This window comes from Leishmania major, chromosome 7 (genome assembly GCF_000002725.2).
Source record: "Leishmania major strain Friedlin complete genome, chromosome 7".
NCBI lineage: Eukaryota > Euglenozoa > Kinetoplastea > Trypanosomatida > Trypanosomatidae > Leishmania > Leishmania major.
The window spans coordinates 87,584-108,682 of NC_007248.2; the positions used below are offsets into that span (position 1 = coordinate 87,584).

General features: G+C 63.3%; 6 protein-coding genes across 6 annotated transcripts; all 6 read right to left on the reverse strand.

Annotated features, from left to right (window-relative positions):
- Positions 1 to 710: 710 nt before the first annotated feature.
- Positions 711 to 2,618, reverse strand: LMJF_07_0220 (conserved hypothetical protein; the record flags this gene model as incomplete). The annotated part of the gene is made up of 1 exon (XM_001680874.1): positions 711 to 2,618. The coding sequence occupies one exon, from the start codon at positions 2,616 to 2,618 to the stop codon at positions 711 to 713; it is 1,908 nt and encodes a 635-aa protein (XP_001680926.1).
- Positions 2,619 to 3,317: 699 nt separating this feature from the next.
- LMJF_07_0230 (conserved hypothetical protein) lies at positions 3,318 to 3,659 on the reverse strand (the record flags this gene model as incomplete). The annotated part of the gene is made up of 1 exon (XM_001680875.1): positions 3,318 to 3,659. The coding sequence occupies one exon, from the start codon at positions 3,657 to 3,659 to the stop codon at positions 3,318 to 3,320; it is 342 nt and encodes a 113-aa protein (XP_001680927.1).
- A 664-nt stretch (positions 3,660 to 4,323) lies between these two features.
- On the reverse strand, positions 4,324 to 6,147 carry LMJF_07_0240 (conserved hypothetical protein; the record flags this gene model as incomplete). Its single annotated transcript, XM_001680876.1, has 1 exon — positions 4,324 to 6,147. One exon carries the CDS (start codon positions 6,145 to 6,147, stop codon positions 4,324 to 4,326), a length of 1,824 nt encoding a protein of 607 aa, XP_001680928.1.
- A 1,287-nt stretch (positions 6,148 to 7,434) lies between these two features.
- LMJF_07_0250 (putative protein kinase) lies at positions 7,435 to 13,056 on the reverse strand (the record flags this gene model as incomplete). Its single annotated transcript, XM_001680877.1, has 1 exon — positions 7,435 to 13,056. One exon carries the CDS (start codon positions 13,054 to 13,056, stop codon positions 7,435 to 7,437), a length of 5,622 nt encoding a protein of 1,873 aa, XP_001680929.1.
- Positions 13,057 to 15,984: 2,928 nt separating this feature from the next.
- Positions 15,985 to 17,085, reverse strand: LMJF_07_0260 (homoserine dehydrogenase-like protein; the record flags this gene model as incomplete). Its single annotated transcript, XM_001680878.1, has 1 exon — positions 15,985 to 17,085. One exon carries the CDS (start codon positions 17,083 to 17,085, stop codon positions 15,985 to 15,987), a length of 1,101 nt encoding a protein of 366 aa, XP_001680930.1.
- Positions 17,086 to 19,509: 2,424 nt separating this feature from the next.
- Positions 19,510 to 20,703, reverse strand: LMJF_07_0270 (acetylornithine deacetylase-like protein; the record flags this gene model as incomplete). The annotated part of the gene is made up of 1 exon (XM_001680879.1): positions 19,510 to 20,703. The coding sequence occupies one exon, from the start codon at positions 20,701 to 20,703 to the stop codon at positions 19,510 to 19,512; it is 1,194 nt and encodes a 397-aa protein (XP_001680931.1).
- Positions 20,704 to 21,099: the final 396 nt, after the last annotated feature.

Below are 21,099 nucleotides of genomic sequence, written 5' to 3' on the forward strand. Positions count from 1 at the left end.
GGTGGAAGCAGACGGCAGTGTGCGGCACTCGCACCAGAAGCAACGGAGGAAGACGCGGTACACGGGCACAGGCCAAGAACGACCCTTGCTGACACGTTCTGGGCGGCTCACAGGCACACATATTCCGCAAGACCTTCCGCAGGGATAAAGCGAGAAGAAGTGCGGGGAGCACGTGCAGCCTGTCGCTGCCATGGCGGCTCCTTGTCGATCGTGAAGAGACGCCTGGAAGCCGGGTGACGAGTTGTTCTTAGTAAAGGGCGAAAGTGAAGAGAGACAAGAGGGGGCGCGCCCGTGTTGGCAAGCCCCGCCGCCCCCCCCCGCGCACATGCGCCAGAGAGGGGGGCAACAGGCGAACAGTGAATAGGGCGGCGCCGAGAAGCGGAGGACCGCGAAGGCGGCGCGCCAAGGTGGCGCCCTCTTCCTTAGCTCGCAGCACGCTTAGAAAAGGATGGGAGAGCACCGTCACGTAGCACCGCCACCCGCCGTGGACTCCACACCATCACCATCTCCAACGCAACTGTAGTCCACAGCATCCGTCGCCTTAGTGAGCCTCCTCGGAGATCCGCCATGATGAGGGCAGAAAGTAGGGGCGTTGAGGACGGCAATGGCGAGCGCGCCGGGCTGCTGCCGACCGCATCGACCACCGCACATTCGCCATCTACACGCACCCCATCCTCTGCCGACGCCGTGTCACATGGCATGCGGAGCGACTACGTGGACGCCGCCCTCTCCGTCGACGACGTCTTCGCATTCCGCGGCGACGTGTTCATCAACTCGATGGGGTGCGTCGAGTAGTTGTCGAGGCTTTTACTCTTCTTAATCACACTCGTCGCCGCACGCGACATCATGTAGTCATTCATGATACGCTGACGGCGCACTGCTGAGGCGCCGCCGAACGCCTGCGCCAGCAGCCATTCTCGGTGGCCGCGGCCCTCCTCATCGATGTTCAACGCCGCGGTGCAGCGATAGATGACGGCGAGGTTGGCCAGCACCTCGGAGATGTACTGCGCCACGCTGATCACAAACATTGGCTCCAGCTTACCCTTCTCACCTGCAATAACGCTCAGCAGCTTCGCCACGTCAAGTTCGAGTGTCTTGGCCATGCCCGCCAGGTTCACGTGCGGTGCCGCCAGACGCACGCCACCACAGCTGTGACCAGTAGTCAGCCCAATCAAGCCTTGGAGCACGCCGCCAATGCCCGCACGAGAGCCGCCGGCGCCGCTGCCGAAGAGACCGCCCTGCGACAGCAGCGGGTGCAGGAAGGCCATCGCCTGCTCCTCCATGGAGCCATTCCAGGACGTGAGGAGGTACTTGGAAGCGTTGAGGAGTTCCGCAAGGTACGGGTAGTTAATCATCTTGGCCGGGTTGCTGCGGTGGGCCACCGCCGCAACGAGCGGGGTATCGCGCACCATCTCCCACATGCAATCCATGCCGTCCATCAGGGCGCGCTCTGCGTAGATTTTGAGTACCATGGACTCGACCAAGGGGATCTGCAGTTGCTCCGAAAAGCTGCTGAAGAGCTCGGCGGCCTCGTCGCCGTCGACCACCGCCGGGTCGCCCACGACATAGTCGGTCAAGCAGTCGATGCCGTAGCGGAAGCACGCGAGCTGCGCCAGCCGCATCTGCACCGCCGGGTTACGGATCAGAAGCGCGTCGTAGCGCACGGTGTTCGTGGCGTGCAGCGAGCCAATCTCACCCATCTTGCGCAGAATGCCGCTGTAAGCCGTGGCGGTCAGCACGTTCTGGTAGCTAGCCACCTTCTCCGCGGACAGCGGCTCGGATTGGGCAACGTCGGCATTGTTTAGGCGCACTTGCAGCATGCCGTTCACCATCTTTTTCTCCACCACACCGGGCTGATCGAGCGGCACGCAGCCCGTGACGTACTTCGGCGTGCCATCCTCGCCGCCCTCCAGTCGAAGGACCACACGGATCGACTTGGGCAGCGCATGTGCGGCGGTGGTGGCACAGGAAGAGCCGTGGTGAGGGTGTTGGCCTCCCTCGCTACCGGCCGAAGTCGTCCTTGCCCTCTGCACATCGCCGTTGCCGACCGCAGTGGCCGTACCGCTCGCCTTCAGCGTCGGCGCACCAGTGCCCGCGTGCGTCGCCACGGCGGTCGCTGCGGTCAAATATGAGCACGACCACTCCTCGTCGCCGCTGTACACCTCCCTCAACCACGCCACGGGGCTCTCGCTGACCGCAAGTCGACGCACCATATCGCTGCGGTCGTGGAATGCTTTCCACGCCTTCTTCCTTGCCTCGCAGCTCTGTGCGCGCTGCGCCTCCGCCGCTGCAGCCTTCGCCACCGCCTCCGCCTCCACCGCCGTAGCAGCGCCAGCGGCGGCCATGGTGGCCTCCGTGCCCGTGGCATCCGGCGTCACCGCGGTCACCGCTGCTTTCTCGGCCTGCTTCGCGGTGCTCTCCGACTCTTCACCACCACCCGTGCCGCCGGCCGCTACTGCCGATCCTGGCACTGCCGCGGCTGCCGTGGCAGCGCTGACCTCGCGGTCTAGCTGGATGGAGAAGAAGTTCAGCATTTGGATGTCGGCCAGTCGGCCCCTGCACACCAGGAGCTCGACAATGTCCTTGCGGGCACGCAGGGCGCGGAAGCACCGCATCATGTCAAGATCTGGCGTACGTGCGTGTGCCGATGCGTGTGGGAAAAGAAAACGAGCGACCGAAGGCCGAGGGACTGACGCTCCGCAACGCCCGTCGCGACTGCGTTGCTCTCTACGTGGGCGTGGGCGTGGGCGTGATCGAGGTGCTCGGGGGGTGGAAGAGCGGGGGTGCTGGTCTCTTCCCCGACACACGGAAAGCCCACGGCTGGCAGTGTCACGTGTGACTACAAGCAACGACAACGACTGCTCTCCACGCGCGAAAGAGAAGGTGTGTGATGACCGTGAGCGTGTGCGCGCTCGAGAGAGAGAAGGGGGTATACGGGGGCCGCACGTTTTATGGACGCGTGTGCCATACACCGCCGTGTAGGGCGGGGGGTGGGGGGCGAGCACGAAGAATGGCAGCGAACGACAAGAAAGGGGGACGAGAGAGAGAGAGAGAGAGACGACAGATGAACGAATCAGGGGAGAGACGTCGCCCTCATCAGACACATGCAGGCACGCACACAGGAGAGATGCGCGCACGCAAGGAGAGCGAAACAAGGGAGGGGGAGAGGGGCTTTAGTTCATCACACGTGCGTGTGCACCACCGCAGAGAGCCGTCCGTGAGGAAGGGACGGCGGCCGATGCACGCTGCTGAGAAGAAGGGAAATCGAAAAGGCAAACAAAAACGTCGGCCACAACGGCAGAGACGCACACGCGTTCTCACACATCATCCGTGAGGTTGAGCTTTACCTTGCCGTCCTCTGTGGCATCAAAAGCTGGCTGGCCGAGGAAGGGGCAGCCGGCGCAGCGGAAGGCATCGCCCTTGGAGCAGTTGCCGCACCCACCAGGCGGCATCGTCAAAACTTCCGCCTCAAGCTTGCGCTCCAGCTCAGCGCGGCCGCAGACGCAATTCTTGCAGGCGCGGCGGCGCGTCGTGCAGTCCTCGCCCTTGGTCGCCTGTTTCAAGATGCGGTCCTCCTCCGTGAGAAGGGCATCCTCGTCAGGGATGGGCTGGCGCGTCTTCAGGCTGAACGCCTGCGTCGAGGGGGCAGGCGAGGACATGTGCGGGGCTGGCTGACTCGCAAGCAGGGGGGAAAGGGGAGCGGGGTAGGCGGAGTGTACGGAAGCTGACGTCGATCCCACTCGTTCGTTGGTGTCAATGCGTATGTGCGTTCGTGAAGGGCGGGAGCGAAGGATGAGGACAGTGGTGTGGCGGCGAAAAGCAGAGAACGTGGGAGGAAGGGAAGAGACAGCTGCGGTGTGGCCGTGGTGTATCCGTGCCGCCGGGTCGGTAGGTGTGTGTTCGTGGGTTTTTTTGCTGTTACCAAAGAAGGGCGGCAGCAGCAGCCGCACAAGGGCCGGTGGGAAGGGGGTAGGGAGCAAGCAGAGAGAGGAGATGGCATGCATGGTGGGCATCATCACCACTGCCAGGGAGAGGTCGGGAGAGGTGAGGCGGGGACGCGAGGCTGCTTGCATGTTGCGTTGAAAAAGCTAGGCCACGCACATGAGCTCGTGCGCTCTGCGCACGCTGAGCTCAGTCGAGTTAGGAGAGGAGTTCTTCTCTCTCCGCTTCCCTCCCTCTTCCTCCTCCTCCCGCCAACCATCGCATCCTCCAGCGCGTCACAAGAGCGCGGGTGTCTCTGGTCTGTTTTCTGTACGTGCCGGTTAGTGTCGTCCTGGCCGTTCACGCGCCAGCTCGCATGCGCGTGTGAGATGGCTGTGCCGGCTAATCCTCTTCCATTGCACGCGAGAGCTCGTCCTCCTCGCGCACAATGCGCATGTGCAACTCGCGACCAAGGCTCGTATTAGCGGCGAAGTCGAGCACCGACTCCCCCGCACCTTCTGTGAAATGGTACGGGCACGTGGCCACGCTGCTGTGCTGGTAGTACCACTGCAGCTGATAGACGCGGCCATCGACACCCGTGGCCGTGTCACCGGCCCGCAGTACAAGCGGTGGCACCGCCGCATCAACGTGGTACACCGCCTCCGACCGCTGCTTCATCTGCTGACGGGCAAGCTCCTCGGCATCGCCAGTGAGGGTGCGGCCGTAAAAGTTCTTAATGTGTTCCATGCGATCGATGTGCTCCCACGAGGGCTTAAGTCGAGCCCTGCTAGAGCGAAGTCGTACGTCAGCAGCGGCTATCGCCTCGCTGTTCTCCACAACAGACGTGTCCGGAAGCAGCGGGCGATCGCGTGTGATGACGGGATGCTGGGCACGCGCGTCGAGTCGACCGTAGGCGTAGTCGTACACGTGTAAACTGCGACTTCGGCGATCATCCTTCACGTCCGTCGCAGTCGGCGGCGGAGGCGGCGCCACCACATCCATCCCGTTGTTCTCACCGTTGCTGGCGCTGTGCTGCTCGTCGCTCCTCGCGTTCCCTTGTCGAGTGGCGTCAGTCGAGGGAGGCGGCGCGGAGGCCGTGGCGTCAGGCTCCAGCGGCACCCACCGCCACCGTCGCCTTAGCACCCCGAGCTCCTGGTACAGCTCCACAATCAGCTCGCTGCAGGAGACCTCGCCCGTGATTAGCTGCCGCAGCGGGTGTGCCTGGGTGTGGAGCCGCGGCCATAGAAAGGCCAGCGGGTACAGCAGACTTGAGTCCATGCGTCGCCCTTCGCTCTCCTCGCAGAAGCGCGCCAGCCGCCTCTCCCGCTCCGGTGTGTGGTCGTAGTTGCGCAGCCTGCGAACGGCAAAGTAGTGGTAGGCCGGCACGCCCGACGGCGTCACCGACAGCAGCCGCCGCGATGCCTCGACCAGCTGCACCGTGTTGTGTGTCACGTTCCCCTTCACGTCCACCACGTCGTAGTCCGTGTTGTCCATTGCCTCGAGGATGATGGCGCCGCGGCGAATCACAGGGCGCCTCTGCAGCGCCGCCTCCTCAGCACGAAGCTGCTCGTGCACCCAGCCAGTCGGCGACGCTGGCACACGGGTGCCATGTGCCGGTGCAGCCGACTCAGCTTCCTCCGTGCCTCTCTCGAAGACCTCGCTGAGGTTGCGCACCCGGTACGGAGGAGTGGAAAAGGCCGACGCCTTCGAGGGCGACGCCGCTCCCCTCGCCTCGGTAGGCCCGGTCGCGGCGGGCACGCCAGCCTCGCTCGTGTCGTCGTTAACGTGCTCGATCACCGCGGGTGCCACCACCACGGCCACGTGAGAGTAGCGGAGCGCCGCAGGCTTGAAGAAGGACAAAATGAACTGCAGCGTCGTGATGCACCAGCTCACAGGTCCAGTGCCGCGCATGAGAATGATGTCCCCGGGCTGCAGCGTCGGCTCGACATCCTTCCAATCCTCCAGCGTGTAGTCCCTGCCGGGTGCGAAGAGCGCGTCGACAGTGGGCTGGTGAAGCGTGCGCACCACCAGGCAGGTGGCCACGTACACGCCAGCGCCGGCAGTCCCGTAGCCGACCAGCGTCGCGAGCTTCCCGAAAGATCCGCGGCGGCGGAAATTGTGCACCCGCCGGTGCCAGAACAAATTGGACGTCTCCTTGTACACAGGGGAGCCCACGCCAGCGGACATCGCGACATGCTCGCCAAGCCACCTGGTGAAGCGAAGCATCGTCTGCGTTCCTGTGCGGGCGCTTGCAGGATAGTCCCACCCCCTCCCCTCGTCTGATGTCGGGGGTTTGCGAGAACCGAGGAGCGGACACACACGTGAACGCTGACACCCCCACACGCGCGTGCGGAGAGGAGTCGATGGGCCGGGGGGAGGGTTAAGGAGGTGCAGAGTGCACACCGATATGGAGCGAGCAGAGCCGAGTGACGCCACAGACGGCAGAGGTTGGGTGAGGGGCTGTCGTCTCGCGCGCCCTCTGGCCACTGCAGCGCGGCAGCACAAGAATGGAGAAGCAAAGATGAGGAGCGACGAGGATGAGCATCGCAATCATCAACCCCCCTCCCTCCCCCCGCTGCACGTACCGACGGCGTGTGCGCGCATCCGCGACGTACGGCGGCAGAGACAGCGCGGGGGGGGGGAGGGGGAAGACGAAGTGAAAAGAGTCAGCGCTGAGAGCGAGAGAAGCCTTCACACACAGCCCCTCCCCCTCCTTCCCTCCACGAGAAGTCCGGTGAAAAGCACAATCGACGTGCATGAAGACGACTCCGCCGGCCGCCACCTCAACGTCTGCACGCAAGCACACCAAGGCTCACAGGCACGCTTGAGGGCAGGAAACAAAAACTTTTTCGCCAGCACTAGCACCACCACCCCGCTTCTGCCATGGTGCCTCCTGCGCGAGGAAGGAGAGGAGACTGTCCCTCCGTGGTGTTGGTCAGTACACGGCGCACGTGCGCGGCCTACCGCCGAGGGCGTTTCGCTCTTTTCTTTCGGCGGGCGAGAGGAGGGGGGCGGCGGGGGACGCTGGTGCTTGAGACGTTTATCATTGTTGCAGTCCGCGCTATCAGTGATTGCGGGTGGGAAAGATGAGAAGGCAGGAGTCGAGAGAATCGGAGACGGTCTCGACATCCGCACGCAAGCCATGCGCACCCCGCACACCACGACATCTGTGAGCCTCCTCGTAGATATTCGGTTCTGTTTCGTTTTCGCCGGGCTTTCCTTTCGGTTGCCCGCGTTTCCATCAAGTGATCCCTCCATCGCCGGCCACAGTCGCACACGACCTCCGCCGCGTCCGCAGACGCTCACCCTTTGCCGTGTCCCGCTCTCTGACAGGCCGCAAGCCTGTTCATGCGGCCCCAGGCGCCACAACGCGGCACACCTGTACATCACCATCGTCAACCTTCTCCTCGCCACTCACGGACCCGCACGCCTCCAAGAGGCGCTGGATTGTGCTCGAGTCTCCCTCACATACACCACGAACAGATACGCGCACGTGCACGTGCGGGGCGCGGTTTAGCCCGACGGCCCGGCCGGCTGCTGCCCCTCCGGCGGGCGCTCGCGCTGCTTCGCAAGGTAGTCCTCCTTCAGGCGGTTCGACGGCACGGGCACGCGGGCAGCGAGGTAGTCCTTGAGGTTAAACGGACGGTGCCACTGCTTGAAGAAGGGGTGCTCGAGCAGCTCCTGCGCCGTCGGCCGCTGCGAACCTGTCGGCAGTGTTGCCAGTCGGCAGAAGTCCGCGAAGACGGTGCCCAGAGGTACAGCGCGGTGCTTGTTGAACTGCAATACATCCACCGGCTTATCCATCCGCGACACGCGGTCAAACTCGTCAATGACGTCCTTGAGGTCATAGGGGTACTCGCCCACCGCGAACTCTGCGAGGGTGACGCCAACGGCCCAGATGTCAGCGGGCTTGCCGTACGGCTCGCCGCGCTGGCGCTCGGGGCTCATGTACTTGTCGGTGCCGCAGCAGTCCCCGGCGTCGTCGGACGACGACGACGATGGGTTGAGCCCGCTTCTGCCCCTTCGGGTACCGTCCCATTCGCCGGGGCTCTCCTCCGACGATGTTGACTCCGCCTCCAGCACATCCATGCCGTCGCGCTGCGCCAGCAGGCTGTTTGTGGTGCTGAACACCAACCCCTCTGCGGAGCTCCCCATCTCGGGCGGGGTCGTGCCGACCATGACGCTGCCGAGCTGTCCGCTGATGCCTGCGCCGATGCTGCCGCGTTGAGCGCGCCAGGCGTACGGCGCGCGACGGCCACGTGCGCCTGTCAGTGGCAAAGCAGTAAGCGACGGTGACTGCAGAGGCGTGATAGACTGCGTCGGGGCGACGGAGGGGGGTGGCATGTAGGTCAGCATGTCGTTCTTGATGCCGACGCCGTTGCTGTCGCAGCGCTGCGACAGCCCAAAGTCGCTGAGCTTCACGACCCCGTGCTCATTCACAAGGACGTTACCGGGCTTGATGTCTTGATGGATGTAGCCGCGGGAGTGCATGTCGCGGACACCGCGCAGCAGCTGCTCCCCCACAACAGCGACCAGGCGCTCTGTGACGCCATGGGGTTCCTCGACGAGACCGCTGCCGTCGTCCGACTCCGAGTCGTCTGTGCCGCAGTTGCTCTTCACGGAGTACGAGTCGAGCAGAAGGCTGTCATTGCTGTCGTAGATGTGCTTGTAGCCGCCGGTGAGGGGGTGGCACGGCACACCGCCGCCGTCGCATACCATGCTGTCCACACCGCTGCTACCGGTAGTGCCGAGGACTCTTGATATGCACGGCCTCGGCGCCGACGGCAGTGCCCACTCTGCGAGAGTACGCTGAGAGTCGAGCAGCGTAGGTGAGGTGCTGGTCATAGATGGACGCCACTCGGCGTCGGCGGCGGCGACACCTTCGCCACTGCCGCTCCTGCCAACGCCAGCCGCCGAGGCATCCTTCAGAGAGCCCTCAGCAACCTGCGGTGCCTCGGGAGCGTCACAGAGGAGAGGCGGAACGGGTGGGCTACCACCATGCGCACTGCCGCAGCGGCCGCCGCCGTCACCGTCACCGTCGTCATGATCATCGTCGCCGGTGAGCAGACGGTGACGCTCTTGTTGCGACCCTCGCACCATCCGCGCATGCTGTTGTAAGCAGTCGGCGAGGTGATCGAGGCTGCCGTAGTGCATGAACTCCATCACAATGTCCAGCGCCGCCACCTCGGCGAGGAAGAAGGCGTTGTAAACTTTGACCATGAATGGGCTGCGGTAAGTGAGGTGCAGCACCTGCAGCTCGCGAATCACAATGCGCTGAAGCTGGTTGATGCGACCGCTCGAGACGGCACCGCTGCGCAGGAACGGCGAGGAGCAGCCCAGGCACAGTGGGGAGAGGTCCACCCGCTTCACGGCGAGGCGACGGCCGGTGGGCTTGTGTATCGCGACGAACACCGTCGCCGAGGCGCCTTCACCGCAAGTCGTCGAGAGGATGTCGAGGTCACGTAGCCAAACCACGTTTGGCGGCAGCGGCGGGAACGACGTATTCTGAGTCGTCCCTGATCCGCCCATCATCGGGGAGGCGGCCGTCATCGTCGTTGCTGCTGTCGTGGTGGTGCGGCAGCCACCAGGGTTTGTATGCCCGGACGGGCTGCCCACGCAGCTGCCGGCAGTCGTCGAGGCGATGCCGCCTCTATCGGTTGGTATATCGACGTAGGGCAGCAGCAGGCTGTTCGCTGTGTCGGTGTCTGTAAAGGCACCGGCGCCTAACATGCCCGCTGTGCCGCCTGCGGTCGCGAATGGGGGCGGCGGTGAGGCCGTGTTCGTGGCACCAAGCGCCCCCGGCAGCCAACCGTTGCTCGCCTGACACCGCCGCTGCGCGTGGCAGATGTTGCCACCACTGCCGCCAGAAGGCCGCCCAAGTGTGGTGGTGGAGTTGGGTGTGGCGACCTGCTGCAGCGGCGCAGCAGCAGGGGCACCACCGGTCATCATGCCGAAGCCAAGGCTTCGGGTAGGCGAAGCGTTGGTTTCTGTCACGTGATGCGCGCCAGGCAGCAAGCCTTCATGCTGCTGCGGCTGCTGACGTGGGGAGCCGCTCGCGCTGAGGAAGTGAGAGGCCGCAGTGTCGTCGCACAGCGTGCCCAGGAGCTGCGGCGGTGGCCCAGCGGCAGCACCGGCTCGATCGTGGTGCGCACCGAAGGGGCTTGGGAGCGCCAGCCGCTGGCTGTCCATCGAGTACGTGATCGGGCTGAAGGGCGTGTCCATGCTAGTAGAGAAGAGAGTGAAAGACGCGTTCGCCGTGGTGTTGGTGCCTCCTCCTCCACCGCCGCTGTGGTGCATGTTGCGCGCGTTGCCCGACCCGCCGCCGCCGCCGCCGTGGTATGCATGGGGCGAGTACCAGTCGGAGCCGGTTGTGTTCGGTGTCATGGGGCCTAGTCCACCTGCGCCGCCGCCAACACCCCCACCACCCCCGAGGTCATTGCCGCCGCCGCCGGGACCGAGTAGTTGCATGCGCCCCACAAGGCCGCCGTTGCTGCTCACGGGCGAGTAGCTGGTCGCAGATCGCTGCGGGTGCAGCAGCTGTAGTGGTCGACTCCTGCTGCCACCACCGCCAGCTCCGGCTGTGCTGCTGCCCATAAAACTGCCACAGGTGCCGCCTGGCCCGGCCGCGCCGCCAGTGGCGCTGCCGGCGTCGATGCGGGTCGGGTTGAGAAGAAGCATGTTACGCACCGTGAGGCAGCCGTCCCGCGACACGCGGAACATCCCTGCGACGAGGGTGCGACGATCGTGTGAGATGCGCACGAGGCCGCCGCTGCGGGTGCTAGAGGAAAAGGTGTTCAGGTTCTGGGCTACGCTTCCATTGGCGCGGGCGAACGGGCCCGATGGAGCGGATGTGGCCGGGGGGTTGCAGCCGCTTCCGCGTGCGGGTCGATCTGCCATCGTGCTCGCCAAGTCGCTTGCGCTGCCGCTGTTTATGGTCATCCCCATGGACCGCGAATTCAGCGGAGGGGTGGTCAGCACTGAGGAGCAGGCACCAGCGCTGGCAGCAGCAGCGGCAGCCGAGGTGGCGGTTCGGCTCGCTGAAGAGGGCGGCGCAGCTGATCCAGGAGAGGTCATCTCACCGCTTGTATCGTTCGCGCTGACGGCAGCGCTGGGCGGCGCTGGGCCGACCGGAGAGCGAAGACGGAACAGCAACGGCGGCGGTACGCGGCGGCGCACTGTGCGAGCAGTCGCAGCAGCCCCGGACAGAGAAAGTGGTGACACGACCCCGGCAGCAGCGCCACCACCGCCACCACCCGTGCCAGTCACCGATAGACGCGCTGCCGAAGGCGGCTGAAGTCGGTTGGCAGCAGCGGTGGAGGTCGCGGTGCTGAGCGACGCCGCTGGCGCACTGCCACTGCCGAAGCTGCCGGCGCCGCAGTGGTTGGCGAACCCGCACAAGCTGTTGTTGCTTAACAGCGGTGTCGCGTTCGGTGTGACAGCACCGCCAGCGGCAGCGATGGAAGCGTAGCCGGCTTGAAAGGATCCGTAGCGAGACATTGTCGCACTCGACGGCGTCGTAACTGGTGCGATGGCTGTCGAGGTGATGGCGCCCGCCGCGCTGTGGTGAGCCGCCGTCGATGCACCACTGCTGCCGGTGAGGCCCCCTTGGCTTTCACATGCGGCACGGTGCTGCTGAGCAACGAGAGGGTGGGCCGGCCGGCCGGATCGGAGCGGCGGTGATGTTGTGGGCAAGACTGCCGGCAGCTTCACGTGCGTAGGCGCGTAGGGGGCGGGATTCATGGGCAACCGTGCCGCCGCCAACTCGTGCAAGTCTCGCCTGACCGCAAGCGTGCTTAGTCGCTCTCCATCTGCGGCCTCCTCGCCACCGCCGTTGCCGTGCGTCGGTAACACAGATGAGACGATAGTCGAAGATAGTGGGCTGGGTACGCCAGGTGTGCGCGGCAGAGGCGCAGGCGGCCGCTGCACCTGCCCGTGCACGGGCTGGTTGGTTTGAGAGACAGAAGAGGCCGCCTGCGTCACTGACGTCGCGAGTGATCGATCCTCTTGTCTGCCGACAGCTGGCGTGATCAGCACGGGTCTCGTGGCAACGGTCAGAGAAGTCGTCGCCGGCGAGCTTGAAAAGAGTGATGGCGGGCGTCGCTTCTCACGGCGCGGCCCTGACAGGGCCGCTGTTGCCGCCTTCGTCGAGCAACTCGGCGGCGCGCCATCGTTCAGCGGCAGCATCAGCGACCCCGCTTGAGATGACAACGTCTCGGACCCCTTCACGGTGGTGCACGCCGACAGCGTGTCAGGCAGCATCGTGCGAGGCAATTCGCTTGCTGCTGTGGTGGTGTTGGTGGCGGTGGCCGTCGTCATCATCGTTGTCAGGCACCCACCTGCGCTGGGCTGCTGCCCTGCAGAGCCCCGCGATACGGCATCTATAGCGTCTCTTGCAGTCTCCTTCGGTTGCAGGGAGATCGACTGCGCCTTGAGCAGCGAGCTAGGAGCCGCGCTCCTTATGCCAGTCATGGCGAGTGTTGCGTCACTGCCCGCGTTTACAAGGGACGAAGAGCTGTGCCGCGTGTCGGTAGCGTCAACGGCACCCTCTGAGCTTGGCTGATCCTGCATGGGCGGAGCCGGCAGTGTGTCTCTCAGTACGCAAGTCTCAGCGGCGTACATGGAGGTCGTCGACGCCGTTGCGGTGCTCGAAGAGGACGTTGCGCAGTCTGCCGCGCCATCGTGGTCCAAGTGCGAAGTGGCGTAGGCGGCGTCGGCACTTCGACTCCCCAGCCGCGCTGCTGCGGCGGGAAGGAAAGGGGGAGAAGGGCCGGGATCATTGCTGGCATGTTCGCTGCGCTCGTGCGCTGTGACATGGGGCACCCGCATCGATACAGCCCTGTCATGCTGAGCGGCGTCAGGCCGCGTACAACTGTTGTGTTCCTCATCGCATGATGAGCTGGCACCAGGTAGGCCATCAGCAGTCGGGTCTACGTATTGGAGAGGGCCGTCACATGGCAGCAGTGATGAGACGAGCAGCCGCTGCTGTTGTTGCTGCGCCAGTGCCGTCAGGGAGGACGGCATTATCGCGGTTGATGACGACCCGGTCGGCGGCGACGGCTCAGCGGACGCCGAAGAAACGGCCGTGGATGTCATGGTGGCAGCAGCGGTGGCGCTGTCGAGCTGTGAGCCGGACATCAGCGGCACACCCTTTCGGCGAGAGCGCGGAGAGACGGAGAAACTCGCGCGCTGTGCTGATCCAAACAAGCGGGGCGAAAGAGAAACCGTGAGCACACGCGTGAGAGATAAGAGGAGGGCTGAGGGCGTGTGCGTGTGTGCGTGTGTGTGCGAGCGCGATGCCTAGCTGTATAAAGATGTATAGATATATCGATATATCTATACATCTATAGATACCTGTATATGTGTAGATTGGGTGAATGGACGGCTGCGGTTTCCGCTAATGCGTCCGCTCCACCCGCCGCCTCCGCAGAGCACGAGGAGGCGAACCAAACAAGAAAAACGAAAAGAGACGACCGCACACGCGCGCACACGCCACAAACGTCTCGAAGGGGAGGGAGGGAGGAGGGAGGAGAGAGGCTGCAAAGTGAGCGCAGCAGCAGCAGCAGCAGCAAAGAGAGGTCACACACAACAACAATAAAATAAAATAAAACGTTTTCAATAATGTAAGCGCGCGCGTCTGTATACCTGCGTGTCTACTATAGATATGTATATATATATATATATGTATATATATATATATGTGTATACGTATATATGTAGATATATAGATATATACGTATGTACCGGTATCTGAGTGTGCACCCAGTGAACGGTGCGCCACCGCTACCACGACACGTAATGCAGCAGCAGTCCGCCCCTCGCTTCGCCTCGTCGTGAACACCAATGCCAATGCTCGAGCGAGCGCTTCGCCCTCTGTGCAAGGGACCCGGGGCCCGGGGTGGTGGTGGTGGTGGGTGAGGGGAGGGGAGGAGAGTATCGCTCTACCGCGTCCGATAGAAGCTACTGAAGGGCGCTCGTACCTTCACATGCACAGGCGCGCGCGCACACACACACACACACACTCAGAGGCATAGAGACGCAGAGGCAGTCACAGATGCATCGACAAGCTCCGCGAGGGGCGAGACGAGGGAGCCAATATAGAAGCAGGAAAGAAAGGAGAGGCGATGATGCGGAGGCGAGCGGCCTCCCCTCAAGCGAGTGTGAGAAGAGAGGGAAGGATCGGAGACGAGGCAGCACACCCTCGCACACACGCGAAGAGCACAAGGAGAAAGAGAGAGGGGGAGAGAGAGAGAGAGAGCGTGAAAACCTCCAGAGAAGGGCCGTCACTGCGCCAAACACACAGGCCCGCTAGAAGAAGGACGCGCCACTTCCGTCACGTCGCACACACCCACACACAAACTTGCGTACACCGCCGTTGCCTTAATCAGCTCCCACCACGGATCGTCTTCAACCGACAGCCAGGGGGTGGGGTGGGGAGGAGGGGCTAGAGATGGAGTGATCCCGTGAGTCAGCTGGCCTTTCCGTCCGCTGCCGCTGTGGTCCCAAGCAGAGTGGTGTCACCACCTTGACGCCGGAGGGAGAGGGAGGGGGGGACGAGTGCACGTATCTCTCTGCGTGTACGTACAACGTGAAGGCGGACGCGTTCCAAAAGGATCCTGTGCGTGCTGGCGTGATCACGCTGGTGCGCTGCGCTGGGGTGGTGCCGATGATGGCGGAGGTACAAGAAAGAGACGGTGCAAGGCTCCCACGTGCTGATCGAAGTCAGAGAGGAGCGCTGGGGAAGCAACGGCAGCCATGATGGAGAGACGCCGCCGCCCGCCACAGGTGATGTGGGCAAATGGTGGAAGAGACGAGAGTGAGACCAAGCGCACACGCACGCGCCAGGGGCCGCGCAGGCAGAGAGAGAGAGAGAGAGGTGGAGGGTTAGGCACCCGAGCAAGCACGCACGCACACTCGCGACGAAACGACAAAGGGCGCCAACGTGCGACACCAGCGGGAACGCACTCGCGCGCGTCGTGTGCTACGGCTGGGGTCGCATGCATGTCCACACACGGTGTGGGGAGAGGCACAGGCGGAAGTTGCGGCCATAGGAGCGTACAGCTGCTGCACTATGGTCCTCCCGCTTCGCGTGTGTGTGTGTCGCGCTCTTTCCGTCTGCGTGGATACAACCAACGCCGGTGTTGGAGAGGCCACGCAGACGCGGGGAGGGAGGGTGTGGTCAGTGCATGTTGTTGGTGAGCATTGCCACAGAGGGAGCGGCGAAGAGAGCGAGATCAGCGAAGGATGACGAGAACGACCCTGAGAAGAGACTAACGCACGCACGTGGCAATGAACAGCAGGGGCGTGGCGGAGGGGAGGCAAGAGCGATGGCCAACACAGCCGCAAGCATGAAAAACAAGCAGCAGGCCATGGGCGGACGGCAATGCGCTGTCGCGAGAGAAAATGCGGCGCGGAGAGAGGTGACGAGAGAAGCACACACGCACACACATGCACACATACACACACATACACACATACACGCACATGCCGCACATACACATATACACATGCACGCTCATACATACAAATATACACACATACACACACATGCACGCACATACACACACATACACACGAGAAGCCAAATCATAAGAATAGTGCACGTCAGGTAAGGGCCGAGAAGGCAACGGAAACGAGAGAAAAGAAAAGGTGGATAACAGGCGGCGTGATGATGACTATAAGATGCGAGACGGCCTCAGCGAATACGTGTGTGCATGTCGCACATCTTCCCCTGATGTTGCACTCCATGTCTTTCCACCTGCAGATGATGCGACGCTGTCGTTGCGCGTCGCAATGGCGGCTGCACTGCCCTCTCTATCTTCGTCCTTTGCGAGCTTTCTTCCTCCCCTCGCTCAGCGCATCCCCTCACGCGGGCGGAGACAAGCGCGTGCGTGTCTGTGTCTGTGTCTGTGTGTGTGTGTGCATGTGCGAGGGAAGGGGGACGATGCGCAGTGAAGCCCTCATGCGACTTATGCAAGTGCTATACCCGCGAACATTGCCCATCCGCTTCTGCCTCTGCACAGGTCTCCCTCTCCTTCCATCACTCACGGGTGCACCCCTCCTGCTCTACGGGCGACGGAACGCCTCCATCCACACCGCGTAGTCCTCCATCATGGCACTGGCGGTACAGTACATGCCTGCCCCAGGGCCGGAGATGGTCACGACGCCGAGGTAGTCCGTCCACACAGACACGGCGCTCGTCGTGCCGTCCATGTGGTACAGCGGATGCTCCGGACCCAGCAGCATCGGCTTGACGGAGCACGTCAGACGCTCGTGCAGCGGCGGTGTACGTGGCTGAGCCTCTTCTCCCTCCGCCGCTGACGACTTGAGTGCACAAGACGACGTCGCCGCCCCCTCCATCGCAGCGCTCACCACGTGGCGGTAGCGCAGCCCCTTCGCCCTCGCGTCTTGCAGCATTTCCGGCGTGAGAGTGTCGATGCCCGTCACCGGGACGGTCGAGCGGCTCGGCTGATGACCGAACGCGATGGCCACCATCACGAGAAGCTTCATGAAGGCATCGTGCCCGGAGATATCGTTGGTGGGGTCCGCCTCTGCGTAGCCAAGCTCCTGCGACTTCTTCAGCACCTCTTCAAACGACTTCTCTGGGTACTCGCGCAGCTCCGTGAGGATGTAGTTGCTCGTGCCGTTGACGATGCCCTCGATCTTGCGCACTTGCTGGACGTGGCACATGTTCTGCAGCGTCTTGATGATCGGGACGCCGGCGGCAACCGTCGCCTCAAAGCCGACATACACCCGCGTCGCCGGAAACGACGATGTCGGGGTGCACGAGGCGGCCAGCTCCTGCAGGGTAGCGCCATACCGGGCGAACATCACCTTGTTCGCTGTTATCACCGAGCATCCATGCTCCACAATGGCACGCTGTAGGTACGTGAAAGCCGGCTCCTCGCCCACAGTCGCCTCGAAGATGACCTGCACGTCAGCGCGGAAGACGTCTTCGATGTTGTTCGTGAACAACTTCGCATCGCTCGCGTAGCCGTCCGGCAAGACGCGACTTCTTTTGCGCAGGTCGCGCACGAGAATTTTTACGATGACGAGCTCCGCGCCGCCAAGCTTCTGCTTGAGCTGCTCACGGCGCTGCTGCACTATCTTGTAGATACCTTGCCCGACGGTACCAAAGCCGAGGAGGGCAGCGCGAACGACAGTCATGCTTGGTGATGACGAGGATGATGCAGGTGGCGAGTTGAGGTGCTTGAGCGGTTGTGTGCGCGCGTGTGTGTGTGTGTGTGTGTGGGGGGGGGGGGGGGGGGGGAGGCGTCGGTGCTTGCTAGCGTATCACTTCTGAGCAGGGAAGGTGACATCAAGTACGGCCGCCCGCGACTACGAAGACAGAGCAAACAAGAAAGGTGGTGCGTGCGGATGAACGAAGATGGGGAGGGGTGGCGCACGTGTTGCGGCGGCCCGCCGTGGCCACTGCATACAGATATGAAGAAGAAAAAGAAACGACAGAGGACGCAGAGGGCGCAGCAGGTGCGGAGCACACAACCACACACACACACACACACACGCGCACACGCACGTGCACACGCGTCCCTGGTTAGCCGAAGAGGAGCATTTCACGATGAAGCGGTGCCTCGCGCGAGTGTGCAGGGACAGCGGTGGCGAAAGACGAGGAACGGGAGAAACCAGACAGCGGCGGCCGCGGGCTGGTGCACAAGGGACAAGAGACGATACGCACCGTGAACGGTCGGGGGAAACAAGGTGCGGATGTGTCTGCGGTCTGTCGTCTGCCGATACAAACCTGCCCCATCTCTCCTCATCACTCGCGCTGTGACTACGCCGAGACGGTCACCTATGAAAGGAGGACGAGCGGGTGACGTGGCGGAAAGACGAGAAGTGAGGGCAAGAGACGGGTGGCGGTGGTGATCACCGCGGTGCGTTATTGGTGGCCAGATGGCTGTGCGGGTATGCCTGTGTGCCTTTCATGGGGCCTCTTCAAGAGCCTTGCGCATAGAGTACGTCATGACTGGACCCCCGCGAGCACAGCCCCATCAGAAGCAGCTAAAGAAACACAGAAGACATGTTCTCTGTTGTTATCAGCGTGCATCATTTCGCTGCCGCACAACGCGAGGTCCAACGCCGCTCCACCCCCCCCCGACCCTGTCACGGGCCCCATCCGCGTGGTGCGAAGCACCGGTAGACACGCGCTACAGCGGTGCGCCGACCCAGTCACCCGAGGACGGCCCCTGCCCTCAAACGCCGCCCTACCCACCCCGCGCCTAGCAGGGCGCCTCTCAGCCGCTCCCCCATCAGGCACGTCGCCACCGCTGGTGCATCCACCTCTCCTCTCCGGGAGGGGGGGGGGAGGGGGCGTCTCTCAGGCGCCCCACACCAGCAGGCGGTGCGAGGGCCGGGTGTGGCATACGCTCGAGCCACGCGGACACTTTTTGCCCATCCGATGAGCACCGCAAACGCGTTCACTGCCGCAGAGCTCGCCCCGACGCCACGTCGCCCAGGACCCGCCCGCCGACATCCGCAGCGATGGCCCGCTCTCGCCCGCCCACGTCGTCGGCGCTGGACACGCGCACCACCAGAAGCGGCTCCGCATTCGGCCGGAACGGGAGCGGGGAGAGGGGGGTGCTCAGCGTCCACCCAGACCGAGTGGACACACCGGACCCGGAGATGCCACGCGCGGAGGGGTGTGTGCCCACGTCATGAGGGAGGCGCTGAATGGTGAAAGAGCCGAAGAGAATACCGCTTCCCTTCGTCAATGCCCGACTCTCGTGCCACACCTTTCACAGAGTACACACGCGAAGGAGGTATGGGGAGCGGGGGCCACTTGCGGTGCCACTCGCGTTACCGCTCGCGGTGCCACACGAGCGCCAGCACACCAGCCCCGCAGTGAGAATGGAAGCGAGAGCAACAACACAGATGAGCACACGCGCAGACGTCGAGAGGAGGGGATGGTGTGCAACGTGCGAGGTATCGGAGAGGATCACAGCACGACGGCCTGTGCGCACAGGTCGCCGTGTATGTGTGTGCCGACGAAGAATAGAATAAGCGATAAGGGGAAAAGCTGGAGCGGGCCAGCGACACCGTGAATCCTCGAGCGCGCAGACAGAGGGAAGATAACGGCCAGTGGTCGTACGACAAATCAACACAGGCGGAGGATGAGGGAGGATGAGAGGGGAGCACATGTGGCATGCAGACACAGGCGCCCACATGCGAATACATCGCTTGATGGGGAAGCGGAAAACATTTTTGAAAGCGGAAGGGAAGGGGGAGAAGACGCAAGATCGCGTGGAACACCACCCACGCCACACATGCGCGCATGCGTCGTCGATGGGGAGCATCACACACATAAACACACGCACACACCTCCCGCACGCAGTCGTCGTACTGTCGTTTTTCCTTTCCGCCAAAAACTGCCTGTACGCGTGAAGCACGCTATGTTTGTTTAATGAGGCGCATGCCGAGAAAAAGAGAAAGGAGCGTGAGGCGGGCGGGAACATCTAGAGAAGGATGGCAGTAGACAACGAGAGCAGGCGTAGCCGCCACCGCCAGATGCAGCCTTGGTGTCACCCTCGCTTGGCTCCCACCAGGATAGCCTGCACCACTCCGCCAGCTACACGCTCACAGCTGGCTCGCCTCACTCCCGCCGCACATCAGCTGCACAACGCGGCGAACCACCAACAGGCCCTTGTCCAGCTGCTCCAGCGACACGAACTCGTTTGCCTTGTGTGCCTGCTCAATGTTGCCGGGGCCGCACACAACGGAGTTGATGCCAGCGGCCTGGTACTCGCCCGCCTCTGTGCAGAACGATACCTTCGTCACCTTCGGCAGCTCAGGGTTGGCAGCCAGGAGGGCCTTCACGACTGACGCATCCTTGTTGCCGCCAAAGGGCTCGACTTCGCCGCACTTCACCACCTCCATGCCCCCCTCCGGGCACGCCAGCTTCACGCGCTCCGTCTCCGCGCCGACAAAGTCCCAGATCTCCTTCTTAATCACAGATGCAGCGTGAGACGGCACGTTGCGGAACTCGAAGCCCAGCGAGCACTCTGCAGGGATCGTGTTTATTGCATTGCCGCCGGTCGTGAGAGTCGGGCAGAGGGTCGTGTGGGTGATGTTGAAGCCCTCCTCGAAGGGGCCCTCGCGGGCGAAGCGATCACGCATCTCGAAAAGCTTCTGAAACACGTGCATCGCAGGCTCGATGGAGTTGTACCCAGCGGTCTGCAGCGAAGAGTGCGCAGCCTTGCCTTTGAACGTGATGTAGCTGTAGAAGATGCCCTTGTGCGCAATCACGAGGTCGAGCATAGTCGGCTCGCCGATGATGCAGCCCTCGCACTTCTTCAGATCGCTTCCCCGCTCGCGCATCAGCTGCCGTACGCCGTCGAACGTCGTCTCCTCGTCGTACGTCAGCGCAATTTGTACGGGCTTCCGCGGCGGGGCGCACACCCACTCCGGCACAAGGGCAAGGCACACGGCAATGAACGCCTTCATGTCGCACGACCCGCGCCCGTAAAGGTTGCCGTCGCGCTCCGTCAGCACGAACGGGTCACTTGTCCACTTCTGCCCGTCCACTGGCACAACATCGGTGTGCCCGCTCAGGAGCAGCCCGCCTTCCACGCTGCCGCCCGCGCTTGGCAGCGTCGCCAACAGGTTTGCGTGGATCCCGTCCGCCGACCGCATCACCGTCACGTGCTTCACACCGCACCCTGCAAGGTACCCCTGCACGTACTCGATCAGCGGCAGGTTCGTGCGCGCACTCACAGTTTCAAAGCTAACCAGCTTCGCCAGCATATCACGCACATGTTGGAGGGAGGCCATTGTTCCTGGAGAGCAGCCGGAGCGAGAGGTCGATAGCGGCGGAAGCAGAATCGCAGGAAGCGAGAGAAGCAGTTTCAGAGAATGGTGCAACGAATTTCTAGAGAGAGGCAGGCGGAGGAGGTAGATTCGTTGGGAGACCATCTGAGATGCACGCGCAGGTGCTGCACGCCGTGCATGATCGCGGGTGTCCATCACGTAGCATAGCAGACGCCACAAAAAAGAGGGCAGGCACAATGTCGCCCTCCCTCCCCCTCCCCCCACCCCCACAGCGAACCTGGTGGTGTGCGATGCGGGCAGGCGCACACGCTCTCGCACGCATGCGTTGCATGCAGTGCCACTCGATACACATCAGCCCATCTGGTCAGTGCAACTCACACGCCGCAAGCAGATGCACAT